The following is a 20,251-nucleotide window of genomic DNA, read 5'->3' as shown; positions in this document are numbered from 1 at the left end:
CCTAGGAATCCTGTATGCCCGCTGAAACAGCCACGTTTTTAATCCTTGGCGAAAACCTACCAGGGAGGGGGCATGGCGAAGGTCATATGGGAGAGAATTCCAGAGGGCGGGAGCCACAATCGAGAATGCCCTCTCTCTGGTCCGCACCAGCCTAGCTGTTTTCACTGGTGGGACCGAGAGAAGGTCTTGTGAGGCCGATCTCGTCAGGCGGCATATTTGGTGATACTGGAGGCGCTCCTTTAGATAAACTGGACCGAAACCGTATAGGGCTTTAAAGGTTAACACCAACACCTTGAATTGGGCTCAGTAGACAACTGGTAGCCAGTGTAGATCTTTTAGCACTGGAGTGATATGATCCCGGCGGTGGCCGTTCTTGATCAACCGTGCCGCCGCATTCTATACCAGTTGTAATTTCCGAACCGTCTTCAAGGGTAGCCCAACGTAGAGCGCATTGCAGTAGTCTAAGTGAGAGGAGACCAGGGCATGCACCACCCGCGGGAGCAGATGGACCGTAAGGTAGGGTCGCAGCCTCTGTATCAGATGTAATTGATACCAAGCTGCCCGGCTCACTGCTGACACCTGAGCCTCCATGGACAGCTGGGAGTCAAGAATGACCCTGAGGCTGCGAACCTGGTCCTTTAGGGGCAATCTTACCCCATTCAACACCAGGTCAATGTCTCCTAATCTTCTCTTGTCTCCCACAAGCAGTACCTCGGTCTTGTCGGGGTTCAGCTTCAGACTGTTTCCTCCCATCCATTCACTTACGGACTCCAGGCACTTGGAAATAGTATCAACAGCCAACTCCAGTGAGGACTTAAATGAGAGATAGAGCTGAGTGTCATCCGCATATTGGTGGCACTGCAACCCAAATCTCCTGATGATGGCCCCCAGCGGCTTTACATAGATGTTAAATAGCATGGGAGAGAGGATAGAGCCCTGTGGCACACCACAATTGAGAGGCCAAGGGTCTGAAACCTCATCTCCCAATGCCACCCGTTGGTGCCTGTCAGAGAGATAGGAACGGAACCACCGTAGAACAGTGCCTCCAATTCCCATTCCCTCCAGGCGATCCAAGAGGATACCGTGGTCAACGGTATCAAAAGCCGCTGAGAGATCCAGGAGGACGAGGAATGAGTGTTCTCCCCTATCCAACACCCTCCTCAAATCATCCACCAGAGCAACCAAGGCTGTTTCAGTTCCATGACCAGTCCTGAAGCCCGATTGGAATGGATCTAAATAATCTGCTTCCTCCAAGTGTGTCTGTAGCTGTTTGGCCACCACGCGTTCGATCACCTTGCCCAAGAATGGTAGATTAGAGACTGGGCAAAAGTTGTTCAGATCTTGGGGATCCAAGGAGGGCTTTTTCAAGATGGGCTTTATTACCGCCTCCTTGAGGGCAGATGGCAATGCACCCTCTTCCAAGGAAGCATTTACCACCGCCTTGATCCCTTCACTCAGTCTCTCTTTGCAGCCCACAATGAGCCATGTGGGGCAAGGGTCAAACAAACAGGTGGTCCGTCTCACAGTAGAGAGCACCTTGTCCACTTCCTCAGAGGGAAGAGGCTGAAACCGATCCCACCAGACCGGATAGCAACTGGCCGTCTCTGGCCTGCTTCCTGTATCCACGGCGTACGGAATCGAGCTCTTCAGGCAATCGATTTTATCAGCAAAATGTTTTGCAAATGAGTCAAAGGAGGCTTTAGAGTGCTCCATGGGTTCCTGCGCAAGTGGACCGACCAGGCTACGGACCACTTGGAACAACCTCCTGGGACAACATTCTGTGGATGCAATAGAGGCAGCAAAGAAACCTCTCTTTGCTGTCTTTGTTGCCACTTGGTAGGCTGCTATTGCTGCTCTAACCAGTGTCCGATCGTCTTTGGAGCGAGATTTCCACCACCGGCGTTCTAGTCGTCTCACCTCCTGCCTCAGACCCCGCAGACGTGGTGGATACCAAGGTGCGGTTTGAGTTCTATTCAGGGGGAGAGGACGTTTCGGAGCCACCCAGTCTATCGCCCCGGTGATCTCCCTATTCCACTCTGTCACCAGGGTTTCGACTGGGCGACCTTCAGACAGCTCCAAATCTCCCAGCGCAGTCAGGAATCCTTCTGGCTCCATCAGGCGTCTGGGGCAGACCATCCTAATAGGTCCCTTGAAGCACTTCCCTTGAAGAAGAGAATGTGGCTGGGAGAAAGGATGTGGCTTGTGGAGAGTTCCAAGAGCCAGACCAAGACTCCTGGAGGGCTGCGTTTGGCCCCCAGACCTGAGATTCAATCTCTACCACTTATTTGTTGACAACAGATTCCATAAGCAAAATACATATATCTAAATCAGAGAAGGGGAACCTAAGGCTTGGGGGCCAAAGGAGTATTTGCCCTGCAGGCTCTCACCCGTCCACACTCCCTCGAGTGCTTTTCTCTGGCTGGAATGTGTCTTGAACTGTGATTAATGCCTTTTGTTTGCCTGGATAAGGATGGAGATATGTATGTTTTTGCACATGTGTGTGTAGGAACCTTTGGCACTTTGGCATGCCTGGAGGGTAACCTACTATACAAAGGGGTAAACGAGTCACATTGTTCTAACCACTTTTGCACCTGGCTCCACCCACCAATGGGCTGAAAAAAAGTTCCCACCCCCAATCTAAATAAACTGGAGGAGAATGAAACTGCCCATCCATTACATCACATTCTCTGTTGTTGAAATATCTTTCCTCATATCCCTCACGAGAAATAAAGATGCTATTATTTCATACTGCATGTTTTAACATGAACCATGCAGTCATCTTACTAAAAAAATTAAATCATGACAAGAAATCTTTTCCTTTGCTGAGTCAGCCTCATCAGGACAAAGTCAAGCAGCTAATCATAATATAATTCATAATTCATTTCTTTTAAAAATTAATGTAGTAATCTAGTTGAGTAAAAAGACACCATGACCCACTAATTTAGGGTTGAATTCCTCAGGTGAACGCCGCCGGTACATAGTCATTAGTGCCTGTGTTACAGTTGGGATGCTGTTGCCATTCAGGTTGAATTGTCGTTCTCCATCTGCTTCAGAACTAAGGCTTCTTTGAGGGCTTGATGAAAGGATGCTACTTGTCCTTGAATACACCTGAATGCAGAGGGAAAATCCCCACAATTTATGAACTGTTCAGGAGTGGGTAGGAAAGGGCTAGGATCAATTTGTTTCAGCTGTGCTAGAATAGTGGCACTCACTGATTTGTGAATTGCAAAACCACACAAGGACTTTCTGAGTTTTTAATAGCTATGTGGCAGAAAGCAGTTTGGCCTGTGTCTCTTTTCCTGTCACAGTGCCTGCCCTTCTCTTCTCCCAGCCTTTGTGCTGAGCTTGAGTAATTCAAACTACTGAGGGTGGGAGAGGAAAGGCCAGCCAAGTTGCAGCACTGCAGCTGAAAATCCACTTTAGCCAAATGTTTTCTGCCATCATAAGTCTCAAAGGTATGACCCCCCCTCCAACTCAAGTCAGATGCCTGAAGCCTTTTAATTCAAATAAGAAGTCTGCAAATGATGCTTGTAATGGTAGATTCCTGTAAAAATCCTAAACGCATAAGCTGCAGTAGATTTCAGGACTGACATTCTGGCAACATAAATCAGCTTGAAGGAGCACAAATCCTTCCATTAAGTGAACATTTAATCCTCTCATAATATAATTTCTAAACAATTTCTGCAGTATCCCACACCACAATGTCTCATCACATTATTAAAATAGAACACAACACATTTGTGAATTGCCACTGGCGTGGTTATTAAAATTATGTACCCAGGAGCGTTCCAAGAAGCTAATTTAGAAGAGCAATAAAATTATGCTAGTCCTGCAGGGTATTCTGCTCCACTATGTAAGAACAACAGTTTGCCAGAAGACATTTTTCTTTTGGGTTTTTATTGAAGAACAGCATCATATTCATGACAGCTCCCACAAATATAATTGGTAAAAGTGCTGGACAAACTAAATGTGTGACAGCTTTCTTATAAGAGATGCTCAGCTTGTTGAGGAAAGCAATACTGCAGCAGGCCTCTTGTTAGCAGCCTGTGGCAATTAAATGGTTGAACCACCATGCACCTGTGTGTCAGTTTCAGTCTCTGAGATAGTACCTGCATTCGTACATTTCACTAAACTGTAGTTTAGCTCTAAGTGGTGAACCAGGATTAGCATGAGTGAACCTGGGGCCCTGGTTAAACAAAACCAAGCAAACAAATCTCTGGTTAGTTTAACAGGTCAGCTTCAAAACTACTGGTTTGAAATTGGCTTATGAAACAAAGCAGAGTTTGTTTTAAACCAGGATCCCTTGAAGGGGTGCATGTTGGGTCTCATCTAGGTAGTGATAAACCATGGTTTTGTGTTACATGCAAATATGACCAGTGTGACGTTGATCACCTTAATAAAAGATAGAAGTCATACTGCAACCAAATCAGTCTGGAAGGTAGTGAAAGGGAAGCAGAAGCTGGAGAAAGGATGTCTGAGGATGAAATGGTGAACAGCTTTTCAACACTGCAGTTCTAAGCCGAATCGATTTTAATTTTTTAAATGAAAAGAGCTCAGACAGACAGAGATCCTCTAGCATTTGCACTAGTTTGAATTTCCCAGAGAAGATTTATGTGTAGCAGATCATGATCGCATGCTGCTGCTTCACATTTAAACTACCTTTTTTGATTAAAGAGAGGCCATATGAAAGCCACACTAAGGGTGGCGGGGAATGAAGGAATTATAAGTCTGGCCTAGGATTTACCAAACCTTGAAGCTTTTCTGTTAGTTTAACCAAGTATGCTTGTGCTTCATTCTATAGTAGGCCTACACACCCTTTCACCTACCAAGTAAAATGTTGCTCTGCCATATACTGTAAGCTGCCTGGAGCTTTCAATACCCCTTTGTGACCCTTCCTCAGTTCCAGGCAGAAGCTTGTTGAGCACTAAGTCTACTGCCATATATCTCTGGAGGACTGCATTTAGCTTGGCAAAAACAACAGTCTTATGGCATCTTAAAGACTAACCTATTTATTATATCATAAACACAATAAAGAAACTTCAAAGGGAAGCTCCAGTATGAAAGCTGCAGAATTAACACTTATCAAGACGTTCAATCTATCATCTGTGGCTTGAATTGAAGTAGAAGAGAAAGTGGAAGGCATTCAATAACGTGCAGAAAAAAAGGGGTGTGAACCCTGAATGCCAAAGGAGGGAGTTTCAATGTGTTTATTGTATAAATTCTTTGAAGAAGTAGCTTATAGTAAAAAATGCCCAACGCGTTTCAGCCCAACAAGAGCTTTCATCAGGGGATTATGGTTGCTTAAAACTCTATATGCACCAGAGGTGCGAAATTCCAATACAGAATCAGAGCTTGGAAAAGTTACTTTTTTGAACTACAGCTCCCATAATCCCCTGATGAAAGCTCTTGTTGGGCTGAAACGCGTTGGGCATTTTTTACTATAAGCTACTTCTTCAAAGAATTTATACAATAAACACATTGAAACTCCCTCCTTTGGCATTCAGGGTTCACACCCCTTTTTTCTGCTTGAATTGAGGTAACAGGTTTTACCCTTCTACAGGTTTTGGACTAACTGACCAGTGTCAGGATGACTGTATTGCCATTAACAGTGCTCTGCAAAATTCACTCTAATTGTTTTACATGCATTGAAGCTTTCACACAAATTATCACTGTTGGGATTCCTTGTGTTGCACTTCCCTCTCTGAAGCAGTAGACTCTAGTCGATGAAAGCTTATGCCATGATATATTTGTTAGTCTTTACGACTCTCCTGTTTTTGTTCCAACAGGCTGCAATCCAATTCATGTCTACTCAGAAGTAATCTCCATTATGTTCAATGGAACTTACTCCCAGGTAAGTGTGTACTGGATTGCAGCCCTACACTGCTAATCCTCTGGGAATTTAGCTTGATATATCACAAGGTGTGCAGACCCACAGCAATAGCTGAAAGAAACCACATGATCACACTGAGCCAAAAGCAGGAACTGAGGAACCATTGACAGCAACCGACCTCGCTAAGACTGTGAAAGTATTTATACTTTCAGCCCTTTGATAAATAGTCATGCTCAAAAATAGCACACATCTATAGATAAAGTTAACAAAATCATCTGATTCAGAGAGGTGAGCTTTTTAATGGCTCGTTGCCACAATTTTTTAAAGTTCTTTCTGACTATAATTTGATGATTTGGCAAGCTAGACACGGTCTTAAAATCTTCAGTTTTGGTCATTTCTCCAGGCTGATTCAAATTCATTTGTAATACAAACAAATTATATTTATGATAAATTATGACAATTTTATGTGCACTCCATCATGCTACTTTCTGCTGACTTTTACTGCCTTGTGTTTCATTTCCAAGTTAGCATGCATTCAACAGTCAATAACTAGCATTTTGCTACTTTCCAGACAAAACAACATCTTCTGGGTAAATATATCCTCTCCCCTTCCAACGTTTAACAGCAGATCACCTCTTTTAATGGAAGATAGTTGTTTTTTGTAATCAAGGTTCTGGTACATGAGGTTGGAATTGCTGGTGAGATCCCCTGATTTTCACATGCCAGATTGTGTCACTGCTTAATTGAGATATACACACAGACTTGATTTATAAAGATTATAAAGCAGTCAATCCGTAAACTCCTTGAAAACAAAGCCAACATGGATTATCAAGAACAAATCCTGCCAGAGTAATCTTATCTCATTTTTTGATCGGGTAACCTCCCTGATAAGACTATGGGAATGCTGTGGAAATACATCTCGAGTTCAGCAAAGCTTTTCACAAAATGTCCCATGACATTCTGATTAGCAAGCTAGCTAAACGTGGGCTGTTTAGAACAACTATCAGGTGGATCCACAGCTGGCTACAGAATTGAACTCAAAGAGTGCTTATCAATAGGTTCTTCTCAAACTGGGGGTAGATAACAAGTGGGTTATCGCAGGGTTCAATCCTGGGCCCAGTGCTCTTCACCATTTTTATTAATGACTTGGATGAGGAGGGGCAGGGAATGGTTATCAAAGCTGCAGATGATACAAAATTGGGAGGGATAGCTACTACCCTGGAAGACGGAAACAAAATTCAAAGGGATCTTGATAGGCTGGACCATTGGGCTGAAAACCACATAATAAATAACAGGGATAAGTACAAAGTTCTGCACCTAGGAAAAAGAAACCAAATGCACAGTTATAAGATGGGGGATACTTGACTCAGCAATATTACATGTGAGAAGGATCTTGAAATTGTGGTTGATCACAAACAGTGATTGCAAAAAAGGCAAATGCTATTTTTGGCTGCATTAGTGTAGTTTCCAAATTGCGTCAAGTATTAGTTCCCATCTATTCTGCATTGGTTAGGCCTCATCTTGAGTATTGCATCCAGTTCTGGACACCAACACTATAAGGATGCAGACAAACCAGAACAGGTTCAGAGGAGGGCAACAAGGATGATCAGGGGACTAGAAACAAAGCCCTATGAAGAGAGACTGAAAGACATGGGCACGTTTAGCTTTGAGAAGAGAAGACTGAGGGGAGATATGATAGCACACTTCAAATACTTGAAAGGGTGTCACACAGAGGAGGGTCAGGATCTCTTCTCAATCGTCCCAGAAAGCAGGACACAGAATAACGGGCTCAAGTTGCAGGAAGCCAGATTTCGACTGGACATCAAGAAAAACTTCCTGTTAGAGTGGTACAACAATGGAACCTATTACCTAGGGAGATGGTGGGCTCTCCAACACTGGAGGCATTCAAGGGGCAGCTGGACAGTCACCTGATGGGTATGCTTTAATTTGGATTCCTGCATTGAGCAGGGGGTTGGACTCGATGGCCTTATAGGCCCTTTCCAACTCTGCCATTTTAGATGAAGTGGTAAAAAATAAAGGAAGAACAGAATCACTGCTTGGGACAAAGCAGGAACACATAGGCCAAATGCTCAGGTACATAACTACAAACCATGGTTTGGTGTTGCATCTAAATCATAGAATAGCAAACTATAGTTTGTGCTTGCTCTGCAAACCTGGATTGAACAGCAAGTTTTGATCCTGATTTGCAGGGGATATGCAAATAATAGTTTTTGGTATTTTGCCAGAATAACCAACAATGTTTTGCTTCAGACCAGGAAAGTAGGCAGAGAATCACCAAGGGGCCAGGGGCAAGAAAGAGGGAGAAGGAAGAATGCAAGCTTCAGGCTCCTTAAAGGTTTGTTCTTGTAGTGCTAAATCATGGTTTGGTGTTATATCTAAATAAAACCACAAACAGCAACTCCAGTTCTTTCCAAGTCTATACAAAGTATCATCCAACTGATGAGCTGCGAGTGCTAGAAAGACTACCTCATTTTCCAAGAGTCATTTGCTTCTGAAGCACTATTCCATTACCATGTTATCAGCTAAGTAGTCTATTTTTGCTGGGTCTTAAGATATGCCAAAAGAGGCACTGTCCCATGTTGCTAACTTGGCCCTTTAGCACTACATGAGATGTGCAGAAATAAATGTTCAACCAAACTACAGCTTAATTTGAGCTCAAATCTTGGAATCCATTTCAAATTTCAAGAATATGTGAAACAAAAGGAGAGTACCTCTGGTTACAGGCAAAGAACTTTTTCATGACTTGAATATAACCACAGCTACTCAAGTCATCTTGTATTAGGCAACTGAGGTTCTGGGTCAAAGCACAACTCACCTCTCATTTTAGAAATTCAGGTTTTGTCTGATGGAAAATGCATTTGATGCAGTGAACCGACACATCTAAAACCTGTAAATCACACAACTGCATGGCAAGCAGGCACCATGTTGTAATTTTTTTTCTATGTAGATTATGTCAGTTATGCCAATCAGACAATTCCTCCAGTCTATCATATGGACTAGCATGTATTTCCACACAGTTGTTTTGTGGTTTGCAGATATCACCTGTACCAATCCATTGCATCAAAGCCCCTTTCTATCCAATAAAACCTTGATACTCTTAAAAGCCAACGTAAGAGTACATGATACAGAACTCTACACCTGTATACTATTGGCGCTCCATGCCCCAGGAAATACTGATATGAAAGCATTTTCGAACACTCAATGCTCCATGTGCATTCTTAGGTGGAACAAGTGCATGAGAGAGCTTACATGTGCCTGCCTAAATGCTTGACTCAGCTGTTTATGAAGGACAAGGAAGATCATAACAGCTTCATGTCAATGGAGCTTGGAGACCATCTGTTTGACAAATATTAATCTTGACACATTTATTACTTGGGATCAGCTACTCATAATTATATAAACTTATTAAAGTGAAATTAACAGAAACTTTTCTGACATGGAAGTCATCTACCCACCTCATCATCTGAGCTGTTGTAACTTCCAGAAATTTCTTTTTCAGAGTATATTTTGGAAGTAGTTTGCTGGAGGAAGTCAGAAATTCTCTGCACCAGAAAGTCTCTGTCTTTTAAATTGGCAAAGAGAAATGTCATTCGGTTTTTAGTGCTGATAGATAATGGGCTAGGTAATACACTAGAGCTGTCAGCTTTTTCTACAATAGTCACCTAAGGGAGAGGAGAACAAAAGAAAAAAACCACACACACAACAGGTCATATTTCTTCAATATTTGGTAATGGCAAAATCTTAACTCTGTAGTCTGTATAAATATATTGTATTTGCTAATGATTTCTATGACACCGTCACAACAGTAAAGCTGAATATGAATTTTCATTTCTGCACAGGACAGGAGGTGCACAAGCATCACAGCCCTATAACGCAAAACTAAATAATCAGTCTACAAGATCTATCAGTGTCTCCCTATTCTGATCAGGTCTACCAGTGGCACCAGGGGTGCTGGGGTTAAGGGATAGGGTAGAGTTTATCCCAAGAACTCCAAGATCTCTAACATTTGGCCATTCAGCAAAAAGTAAATATCACTTGCAAGGAGCACTACTTTGATCTAGCAGCTCAGCACGTACAAGGATGACCTTTTACTAGACATCTAGGGAATCTCTACTCCAGATGAAACTGCCTAGAGCAAAAGCAAGATTCTAGAAGGTAGCTGAAATGTAAGAGTAGTAGGAAGAAAAATTCTCTCATATCGTGACTGTCTACTGCCCAAAACTGTCAATTTGGTAATGCTAGCATAGGATTATAGGAAGCTGCCTTATATCAGGTCAGAGAGAATTTGTTCATTGAGCCTAATAATGTCTACTATGACAGTATACTATGACAATGATTTTATAGAGTCTCTCATCATCTGTTGCTGCTTGAACATTTTTTAACTAGAGATGACAAGGATAATGAACCTGAGGCCTTTTTGTGCAAAATATGGTACTAGTCCTGAGGTAGCCTTGTCCCTAACTCATAACATTGGCTCTTGTACCATTCACTCATGTGTAATAATAATAATATAATTTATTTCAGTCATAGACCAGATACACAAATACAAACAGTAAAATATGTCGGCAACATACATCCAATCAGTTTTTACAAGGATTTGATCAAAGCTTTCCTACAAGAAATAGAAGCCGCAATATATTTGGCGACTTTATACGTAACCTGGGGGGAGTAATCACCTAATAGGTAATCGACATAAAAAGATTCTGGTCTACCAGGGAAGGAAACTAAAATAGGGGAAATTAGCTGTTGCCTTAGATCATAATAAAAAGGGCATCTCAATAAAACATGGACATTAGTTTCCGTTTCTTCATTGCCACAGGGGCAATTTCTTTCTCCGTATGGGACTTTGTTAAACTTGCCCTCCAAAAGGGCAGAGGGGAGAGTATTCATTCTCACCAAAGTGAAGGCCCTTCGATATTTTGGAAGAGTCAAATCGGCTAAATAGGGCATGGGAAGGAAACATCTAGGGTTATACCTATGTTTTCTTATCAGCAGCAAATGGTGTTGAAAGTCTACGTCTTTAATGCGTTGGCAAATAGCCACACGGGCTGTGTCATAGCCCATTTTTAGAATTAACGGTACGGAAAAGCCCAACATAGTTACTTTATCTAAAATCAGCTTTTCCCACATTGATTTAAAATCATCAACTAAAATAAAAGGGGCAAGACCTTTTGGCTCAAAAATCAGTTTCAACCATGCATTTATTCTGAGAACCCAAATGCGCGATTCAATTGATTGTAAACCTGTTTCCAACCTCAGAATAAAACTCAGTATACAGGTAGAGACAGCCAGAACAGCTCTCATAAAAGTGTTTTGAATAGATTCTGGGGCCGAATGTTTCTCAAGGAAGAAGATTTGAGATCCATATAACAATTGGGGAATAATTTTCGCCAGGAATATCTTAACAGCTGATGGAAGGGATTGACCGCCACGCTGATAGAAGGTCATTAATGCCTTCATTGATCTTTTTGCATTTAAAGCGGCTGCGTTAATCTGTTGTTGAAAGGATCCTGAAGCTTGAAAAGTTATACCCAGATACTTAAAGCTATTTACCTGGTCAACTAGGTGGCCATTGATGCGCCAAAGATGTTTTTTTTTCTTTTTAGAAAAGACTATGACTTTCGATTTTGAATGATTTATAATTAAAGATTCCGATGCACAGAAAGATGTTAATGCGGCTAACAGCCGCTTTAAGCCAATGGGTGTCCTTGACATTAAAGCTATGTCATCTGCGTATAGGAGTAAAAAACGCGGAGTTCCTGCTAACCTTGGGGGGTGAGACAAGATAGGGGTTAAACTAGCTACAACGTCGTTGACGTAAATGTTAAATAAGAGGGGCGCTAAAGGGCAACCTTGCTTTACCCCTTTATAGGTGTAAATAGGATTTGAAAGGTGGCCCTTATTGGAGCATCTTACTTGAGATGATATGTTATCATAAAGGCCCTTTATTAGTGCTAAAAGACGTTTGTCAATACCTAATTTATTTAATTTCTCCCACAGTCTTATTCTGGATACGGAATTAAATGCCATCTTTAAGTCTATGAACGCAACATAAAGGGCGCTGCCTTTTCTGGTGGTGTATTTTGTTATCTGGTGGTGCAATACAAGAGCTTGATCTGTTGTTGAACGCCCATTACGGAAACCAGCTTGCTCTTGTACTAAAATATCACTCATGTGTGTGCGTGTCTGAGTAGTTGTGATGCTCTTATTTCATTAACAGAGAATAAGTTAGAAATGAAAACATATACTGAAAGACCCTTCTCAAGAACACGAAGAAAATCTCGTAAGATCTTCAAACCACTGCTTTCAGATAGCTTATCAGATGCAATAAAAATTGCATTAGGCACTTCAGGATGATAACAGTTCCATTTACAGAGGCTTTAGTTTCAGTCTATAGAGGGCTTTTTAATTTAAGGATGTATGGACAACTATTATTATTATAGAGTTTTAATGTGTCATTAGCTAGAAGGGACAATTTGTTTTTCTCTATTTCATTTAACATAGTTGTATTCAAAGATCACCAGCTGTGCCTCAATAACTTAAATGATATTTTCTAAAACTTCTCCCAACCAGGTTCCTATTTTTTATTCATACTAGCTGTAAATCTGTTCACAATGCAAGAGAGCCACATTAACAGTGCATATTGCCAACTGACAGGAAAAGCATTTTAACATTCCTTCATAAGAACTAAGAGAAGCCCTGCTGGGTCTGGTCAAGTCCAGCATTCTCTTCTTAAAGTGGCCAGTCAGATGCCTGGGGGATTGCACTCTCCCCTCCTGCCATTTCCAGCACTTGATATACAGAGGCATATTGGCCAAAAGGTTTGCCTGGATGTCACATGCCAGTCTGACAGTGATGGTTAAACATGTTTCTTTCTAAGATGACAACCTGCCACTTAGGAGCACAGACTATCCCCAACCAACATGGTAGCTTCCAGTGTAGTGGATAATGGAAAGTGACTCAGTGTCTGAAATTCCTGAAGCAAAAGTATTTACCCAAAGGATGTGTATACGAGGGCGTGCCTCAAAATGTGTGTGCCTTACAGAAATTAAGGCTGCAATCCTAACTCCATTTACCTGTGGGTAAGCTCCACTAAATTCAATAGGACTTACTTCTGAGTAGACATGGTTAGGATTGCTCTATAAAGAACTTAGAACCAGACCCAAAGCTTTCCCAAGCAACAGAAGCCATCTTGCTGATATTACAGAGCTCTGGTTAGGTCCTCAATAATCTCTTTAAAATTCCCTGAAACCTACATCTATTTTCCTTAGCCAATAAGCAAGCACTAATGAAAGGCTTCAACACCGATGTACTTCCCAGAACTTCTCCTGCAGTGGCCATTCCACCTGGTTGTGCCCAAAAGAGAAGCAAAACAACAAGGGCCTATCCATTATTCTGACGGGGGCAAACTAGAATTTGGCTCCTCTCCCCTCAGGACTGTCTTAGCTGTGGCCATTCCACCTGGTCATTATGCAAGAGTTGGTAAATGAGCATGTTTATTTTCCTCTTCTATGCCAGTCCCCTTTACCTTTTGTATTGTGACTATTAGATTGCACCCATTAAGGCATGGACTCATCTCTCCTGCTCTTTGGAGAATATACAGTAGTTAGGTCAATTTTAAATGCCAATAATGCTAATGCTACTTTTATTATTATTATTTAAGACTAAAAAAGTACCACAAACTTCCTATGTGCTGTAAATGTGTGAAAAGATACAATAGACCCTGCCTGCAGAGTCACAACTGAGGGTGGTATTCAATGGACTCATTCTGTTAGCGCAAGATTTACGCTTGCACAATGGAACCCCCCCTTCCCATGAGCTCCACACCTCCCCAAATCTGCTCCAGAGGGTTTGAGGAACCCCCAGAAGAGATTTAGGTGATGTGCAGGGGGAGGGAGTCTGTTGTGCAAGCGTAAATCCTTGAGCTAATGGAATGAGTTACTTAATGCTACAAGAGATACATGTCTTCATATTCAAATAAAATATGAAGAATGAATGGGAAGGAAGAGGAAAGCAAGCAATGGAACAGCTGATCCTTCAACTAGCCAATGGGGTTCATCTCCCCTTTGGCATGATGATCTTCCTAGGAAGGAGATGTTGCCTCCCAATGGCCCTAGGTCCCCTTGCCAATAGTAGAAGTTAGAATATGCTTCCCTCCTGCTCTCCAGTCTCACGGCAACTAGCAGAGTATTCTTTCTTACCAGGTGGATGGGAAGCAAACTCCTCACAGCTCCTTCTGTGACAGACAGATGATGTATATTAGAACTACCAACAACTACAGGACCAAATATGAAGGGATCCTTATGGTTGTGTAAAAGATGGTATAATTTACAGAAAACTAGCACTGAAAGAAATTGAGTTCATTGCTGAGATGCTATGTGGAAGTGAAGGAGTCAGTGAACTTTACATAAGTGGTATAAAAAAATGGCCAGGCTTGATACCCACCTCACGTAGTGGGATAATGAGGCTGCACAGGTTTTCTTCCTTGCTAGTGAAACAGATGTAATTTGTAGACACAAACATCTGGCCCAAGATGTGCATTTTGTTAAATGGAGTCCAGAGAGTACAATCTGTATGTCCATCTAGTTTTTCATTCTTTGGAAGCCGGAACAAGGCACGGTACCTTTCACTTTTTGCTCTGGCATCAAGATCCCTAAAGCGAGTATTTCAAAGTTTCATTGTTCATATTAAAATTCAGTGTGTATGCATAAGTCTTCACAGATCAGATAAATGTACATTGCGATTTAATTTTTCACAAACATGAGTAAGATACCAGGAAAGAACATTCCAGTGAATACCTTCACTGGAGCGCTGATATCTGTATGCTTCATGACAGTTTTGTAAATTAGCCCCCAAAGTTACTAGCCTGCAAAATTTGCCACTTTTTACCCATAAGAGGGGCTGGAGGACAGATAGCAGTCTATTTACTCTTATGTGTAAAAAGCAGGCTAGTAAAAAGTGTTGCAGGCTAGAAACATAGCAGGCTGATGGAGGAGGCGCAGAGCACTCTATGTATTCTCCACCAGCCCACTGCACTTCTACGGAGGAGGAAGCTTTGCTTCCTGTGCATGTAAATACAGAGGACTGGCACTGGATGGAAGAAGTGCTCCTTCTCTCCTCTGTAGGCCCTCTTCGTTTCTATGATGGATGCACAGAAAGGGGCCACCATGGAAATGTAACAAGCCACTGGAGGAGGGACAAAACCTTCAATTCTTCGTCCAGCAGCCCACTATGCTGGGTGAGGAGGAGGAGGCTTACATTCTTCCCAAATGCAAGCAAGTTCAGGGGTGTCTAAAATTCCTGAATTGATAGGAAGGTATTCATCTGGCACCAAAGATCTTATTATGTCAGCACCAAATATGCCTCTTTTTGGGGAGGGCATTCCAAAGTAAGGGTGCCACTACAGAAAAAAGTCCTCTCCATTCTGGAAACATAACACATCTCTACTAAAAGGGAACACTGAGCTGGGGATGAAGGAGCAATTCATTTAGTCCGCTTCTCACAGAGGGCCAACTCGATCCAACACTGAATGCCAATGCATCTGCCCTATATGTGCACCTGTCCTTAGTCTCTATTTCAATCAGCTTCGTTACATGCTTGATTCTATTTTCTACTAAAGTCAGAGGGACTTGCCTATAACAGTCAAATTTAGCATGTTCTTATTTGTACAGTGCCGTAAGTGTACATGGAATTTCGAAATAACAAGATATATGTGAATATATACTGACGTTGAAACCTACCGTTTTAATGCAGACACTTTTCTGGGGGATTTCTTTTTAAGTCTGGGCAGTGATTTGTCTTGCTCAAAGCCTTCATTATCCAAGAGTTGTCTCATGGCTATGTTGGCAAGTTGTTCCATTAGTTTAAAAGTTTCATTGATGTTGAGGAAAACTGAAAAGAAATGCTGACTGGACCTTGTGCTAACTTTGATCACATCAGGTAAAAGCAGAGTAGCATTCTTCTCAAGCTGGGTGATGTCAACCCACCGGATGACTAGCTTGGCTAATCAAAAGAAATCAAGAGTCAGCAGAGAACAAGATCACTCAATAGTTTCAAATCCAAAAATAACTGATGTAAACAACACAACAGCTTTCAAACAACTATGTACTTATACCATTATTTCAGCGCTCTACAGTGGGACTATGCATATTTACTCAGTATTAAGTCTCACTTCCTTCAGTGGGTCTTACTCTATTGTAAATGTGTTTAGGACTGCAGCCTCAGTACAGTGCCTCACTTGGCATGAAAAGCATTTACTGAGTCAGACACACAATACATAATTCACTTACAGAATTCTCTATTATGGAATGTGGTGATGGCCATTAGCTTCAAGGACTTTAAGAAAAGGTTAAAAGGGCTGATTCACAGAGAATGCTAAACCATGGTTTAGTGCTATGTGGATCTGGATTGCGGGTTCCCCCTCACACAGCCAAGAGGAGGAATTCTGCCAAGTTTACTTTTAGTGTCAAAGAATCTCATCTTTGTTTTAAAGCAGAATTCCTAGTTCACACATAACACTACCAGTGTTTAGTTGGCAAACAAGCCAACTTCAAACTATTGGTTATCAAGCTGGCTTATTCAACTACCTAGAACTTGTTCAACCAACCAGCTTTGCCTGGTTCCCACAGTCAAGAATCTAAGTCAAGATTCTTTGAAAGTGGAAGTAAATGTGCCAGTTCCTACCAATGTTGTGGGAGGAGAATAGGTAGAGCACATAAGCACCATGCATTGTTTGGGCTTGCTGTGCATTACCCACATATGCATGAACTAACTCAAACTCACAGAAGATCAGTCTCTCTATGATTTTTAGCCATGATAATTAAATGGAAATAAGAACAAAAGCATTATACCACTAAATAACAGGTGCTGAGCATAAACAAAAGGAGTTGGCTATCTCCTTCAGGCCCTACTTGTAAGCTTCCCAGAGGCATCTGGCTGGATTACAGAAAGATCAAGTTGTGCTTACGTTCTCAAATCAGTATATCCGCCACTTTTCCCCATAATTTACATCAAATTGAAATCTTGTTACTACATTCTGAACTCGGATTAGAACAATGCAATTTTGAGACATACATTAAATCAATATGCAGTAACTTCATCCACTATAGGCAGATACACCACAACACACTATAGGCCAGGAGTGGGGAACCTGAGGCCCTCCAGATGTTGCTGGACTACAACTCCCATCATCCTTGACCACTGGACATGCTGTTTGTGGCTGATGGAGGTTGGATCCAGCAACATCTGGAGGGCCACCGGTTTCCTATTCCTGCTGCAGGTACAGCTCATAATGGATTCAGATACTAGGAATGTTTGTAATTGTTGTGGTGGTAGGATGTTGATGAGCTGACTGCTAGCCAGCGAAAGTGCAATTAATCACACAGTTGTGCAGTTTAAAGCTGTAAACATCTTACAGAGCCGTCACACAAATGATTAATGTTTTGTGCATATGTATGCCTGAGTCATCAACAACTGCACTGAGGCAGAAACAAAGTTGATTATATACAAAATTATCTATTGAATGAGAATTTAATTGTCTTTTGCTCATATTTACTGTTTGCACATAATGTTCACTACTTGACACATACAGCATTATCCAGTGTCTGTTCCTTTAATTTGAACAATGAAGACTCAGCTTCTTTAGACCATCAGGCTACTTTGCCCTCAACTTGTCATCTATGAAGTTGTGGTCTGTGGTATTTCTTTGACACAGCTGACTTTCAATAGCAAATGCTGCCCACTCCCAATAGCACTTTGGCATAATATGTTGCCACTGTAGCACCAATCCTAAACCTAGAGCCAATACATTCCAGGTCTCCACAAAAGTGGCATAGGGCACACTTATAATAAATGGGCAATTCTTAAAGGAGGGAAAAACATGGCAGCAAGACATAGTCCATTAAGCCAATTCCTGCACTACATCAAATCCACCAACAATGACTGAAGCTACCTGGGAAGATAGGTACCTAGAAAGGCTACCATGTGTGTACTTCTACATCACCATCTTTCCAACATTTTCTCATGGTACTTTTGTACCACGTCAAAACAGTTAATAAACACAGAAGCCTCTCATACATACCTTCCCGCCCCATGAGAAAGGAATAAAAACAGAGGTGGTTAATGCTGAGATACATCCAGCCCTGACGAGGGACCTTCCCTTTCCAGTAACTGCAGGAGTAGTAATTCACCAGTTTCTCTTCTTCTGGCATTCCAAACAGTTTGTGGAATTTCACGATTGCTTCCTTAAATTTTTCAGTATCATCCTCCTCCTTGATACCATTGATTTTGTTATATTCTGCAATGATGCCCTGGAACAGAAGATCACACAGGACAATTTGACTACCCGAAAAATATCTGTGTACTTTGGCTTTTAAAATTAAAAAAAAATGAAAGGGGGACGGGAACTTTTTAGTACACAGACATCTAGGTACTTATCTATAGTACACCCTTCAATGTATACTACTGTGATATGGTGCTGTAATCAGGTTAGAAGAATGATAGGAAAAGAGGAAGCTGCTTTATACTGAGTCAGACCCACTGGTCCATCTAGCTCAGTATTGCCTAAACTGACTGGCAGCAGCTCTCCAGGGTTTCAGGCAAGGAATCCCTCCCAGCCCTACTTGGAGATGTCAGGGATTGGACCTGGCACCTACTGCATGCATAGCAGATACTCTACCCCTGAGCTATGGCCCCTTCATATAGAATAAGTCTGTATCAGAGGTGGAGAACCTGTAGCCCTACAGATATTGTAGGAGTACAAATCCCATCAGCCTCTGCCAGCATGGCCAATGATCAGGGATGATGGAAGCTATAGTCTAGCAACATTTGCAGGGCTCCAGGTTCCCCACCCCTGGTCTACATGCTCTATTGCCTTCAAATACTACAGGAAAAGCATCTGTCACTATAACAATTTCCAAAAGGGGAGCCATGTTAGTTTGTTAAAACAAAAATAATCACTCTTGTGGCACCTTAAAGACTAACAAATGTATTGTGGCATAAGCTTTAAAGGAAGTAGACTTGAGTCCACAAATCTTTTGTCATAATAAATTCCTTAGCTTTTAAGATGCCACATGACTCTGCAATTCTAATTTACAAAGCAAGATAGAGAAGAGTGTTGCAAGACAAAGCCTTAATAGTTAAATCTAATTTACATAAGATATCTCAAGAACATTTGGATAGAACAGAGAGGCCAAGATTCAAACAAAGACACAAACTAGATCCACTCTACCAAAAAGGCCTTAGCCTTATTCTCTCTCAAACAGCAGTATCCCAAGCTACACAGCAAATCTGTTTTTGTAAACTGATTGCAAATGTTTATAAAATTGTGATCTGGTAGGGGGGCACAACTATTCTGCTATTAGAAGATGAAAATTCAGGAATCCCACAGGGCTAGCAGAAATCCTTGCCAAGCTTGAAGTAATTCTTTAGATCTCACCTTTATCTATGCAATTTGATAATACAAATGTGTTTGTTTACACTGGTGTGTGCTTCTTTAAACTAGGTAAGAACACATTGTCACTGGAAACTGTTTTCCTAAACACAGGAGTACACAAACCAGCAAATCAGGTATAAAGGACACATGTACGTAATAGTTTTTCTTAGTAACATTGATAATTAACTGTGCTGACAGTACATATATACTACCTGTATTTTTCCTCTGACAAACGTGTTTATGTCATTTTCATTTTCGAAGATTGAAAGAGTTTGTAGTAAATTCTGTTCAAGCCATTCCCAGTGCTCAGTTATTTCTTTCCTTGAACAACCTAATACAAGAACAAGGTAAGTTGCTAGATGTGTGTAGCTTATGCATCACAAAGCAAATAAATAAATATTTTACTGACAGATATGGTGCATGAAACAATATGTGTATCAGAGGTGATCTCCAAGAAAGCTGCAAATCAGAGCACATTGTGCATTTTAAAGCAAACCAGCATAGAAGAGTAATTTAATTCCACAGTACACCATAGCCTACTTCAGAAACCATGGTATCCTGAGAAGTGAACAGGACATAGTTCTAAGCTGCTCCCCTCTTCCTTCTTTCACATGCCTGTTTGGAAGAAATCACAAGCTTTTGCTTACTGTTTTAATCCAACCATGGTTCCCAATGGCATCTGAGCTCAAGAAAGTGTAGTTTGTCTATGGTTTCAGAACAAGCCAGGATCTGAAACTATAGTAGGATCCTGGCTTGTTCTCACTACCTGTATTTTAAACAAGCCACAGTTCCTTGAGTTTGGATGTCATGGGGAACTACGGTTTGTTGAAAAGAAGAATTAAACGCTTGCGATTTCCTCCCCACAGGCATGAAAGAGGTGAAGAGGGAAGGGGGCACACAGGAGCCTGAGGATCTTAACAACTTGTTCACATTACAGTCCATCAAGGTTTTCTGTTACATCTGAACTG

The 20,251-nt window shown here is 41.6% G+C and overlaps 1 protein-coding gene across 1 annotated transcript in view; it reads right to left on the bottom strand.

Annotated features, from left to right (window-relative positions):
• Positions 1–20,251, bottom strand: part of TBC1D9 (TBC1 domain family member 9) — an 84,949-nt gene that overhangs the window by 27,969 nt on the left and 36,729 nt on the right. The window contains exons 3-8 of the mRNA XM_061584889.1: positions 19,496–19,614; positions 17,931–18,159; positions 15,592–15,853; positions 14,297–14,504; positions 9,307–9,513; positions 2,938–3,108 (exon numbers count right to left, since the gene is read on the bottom strand). Coding sequence (XP_061440873.1) covers positions 2,938–3,108; positions 9,307–9,513; positions 14,297–14,504; positions 15,592–15,853; positions 17,931–18,159; positions 19,496–19,614 — 1,196 coding nt within the window. The remainder of the gene's footprint in view (positions 1–2,937; positions 3,109–9,306; positions 9,514–14,296; positions 14,505–15,591; positions 15,854–17,930; positions 18,160–19,495; positions 19,615–20,251) is intronic.

The sequence above is a fragment of the Rhineura floridana genome, chromosome 9 (assembly GCF_030035675.1).
Source record: "Rhineura floridana isolate rRhiFlo1 chromosome 9, rRhiFlo1.hap2, whole genome shotgun sequence".
Lineage (NCBI taxonomy): Eukaryota > Metazoa > Chordata > Lepidosauria > Squamata > Rhineuridae > Rhineura > Rhineura floridana.
Note: the sequence above shows the minus strand (reverse complement) of the source record. Positions and strands in the feature narration are given on the sequence as shown.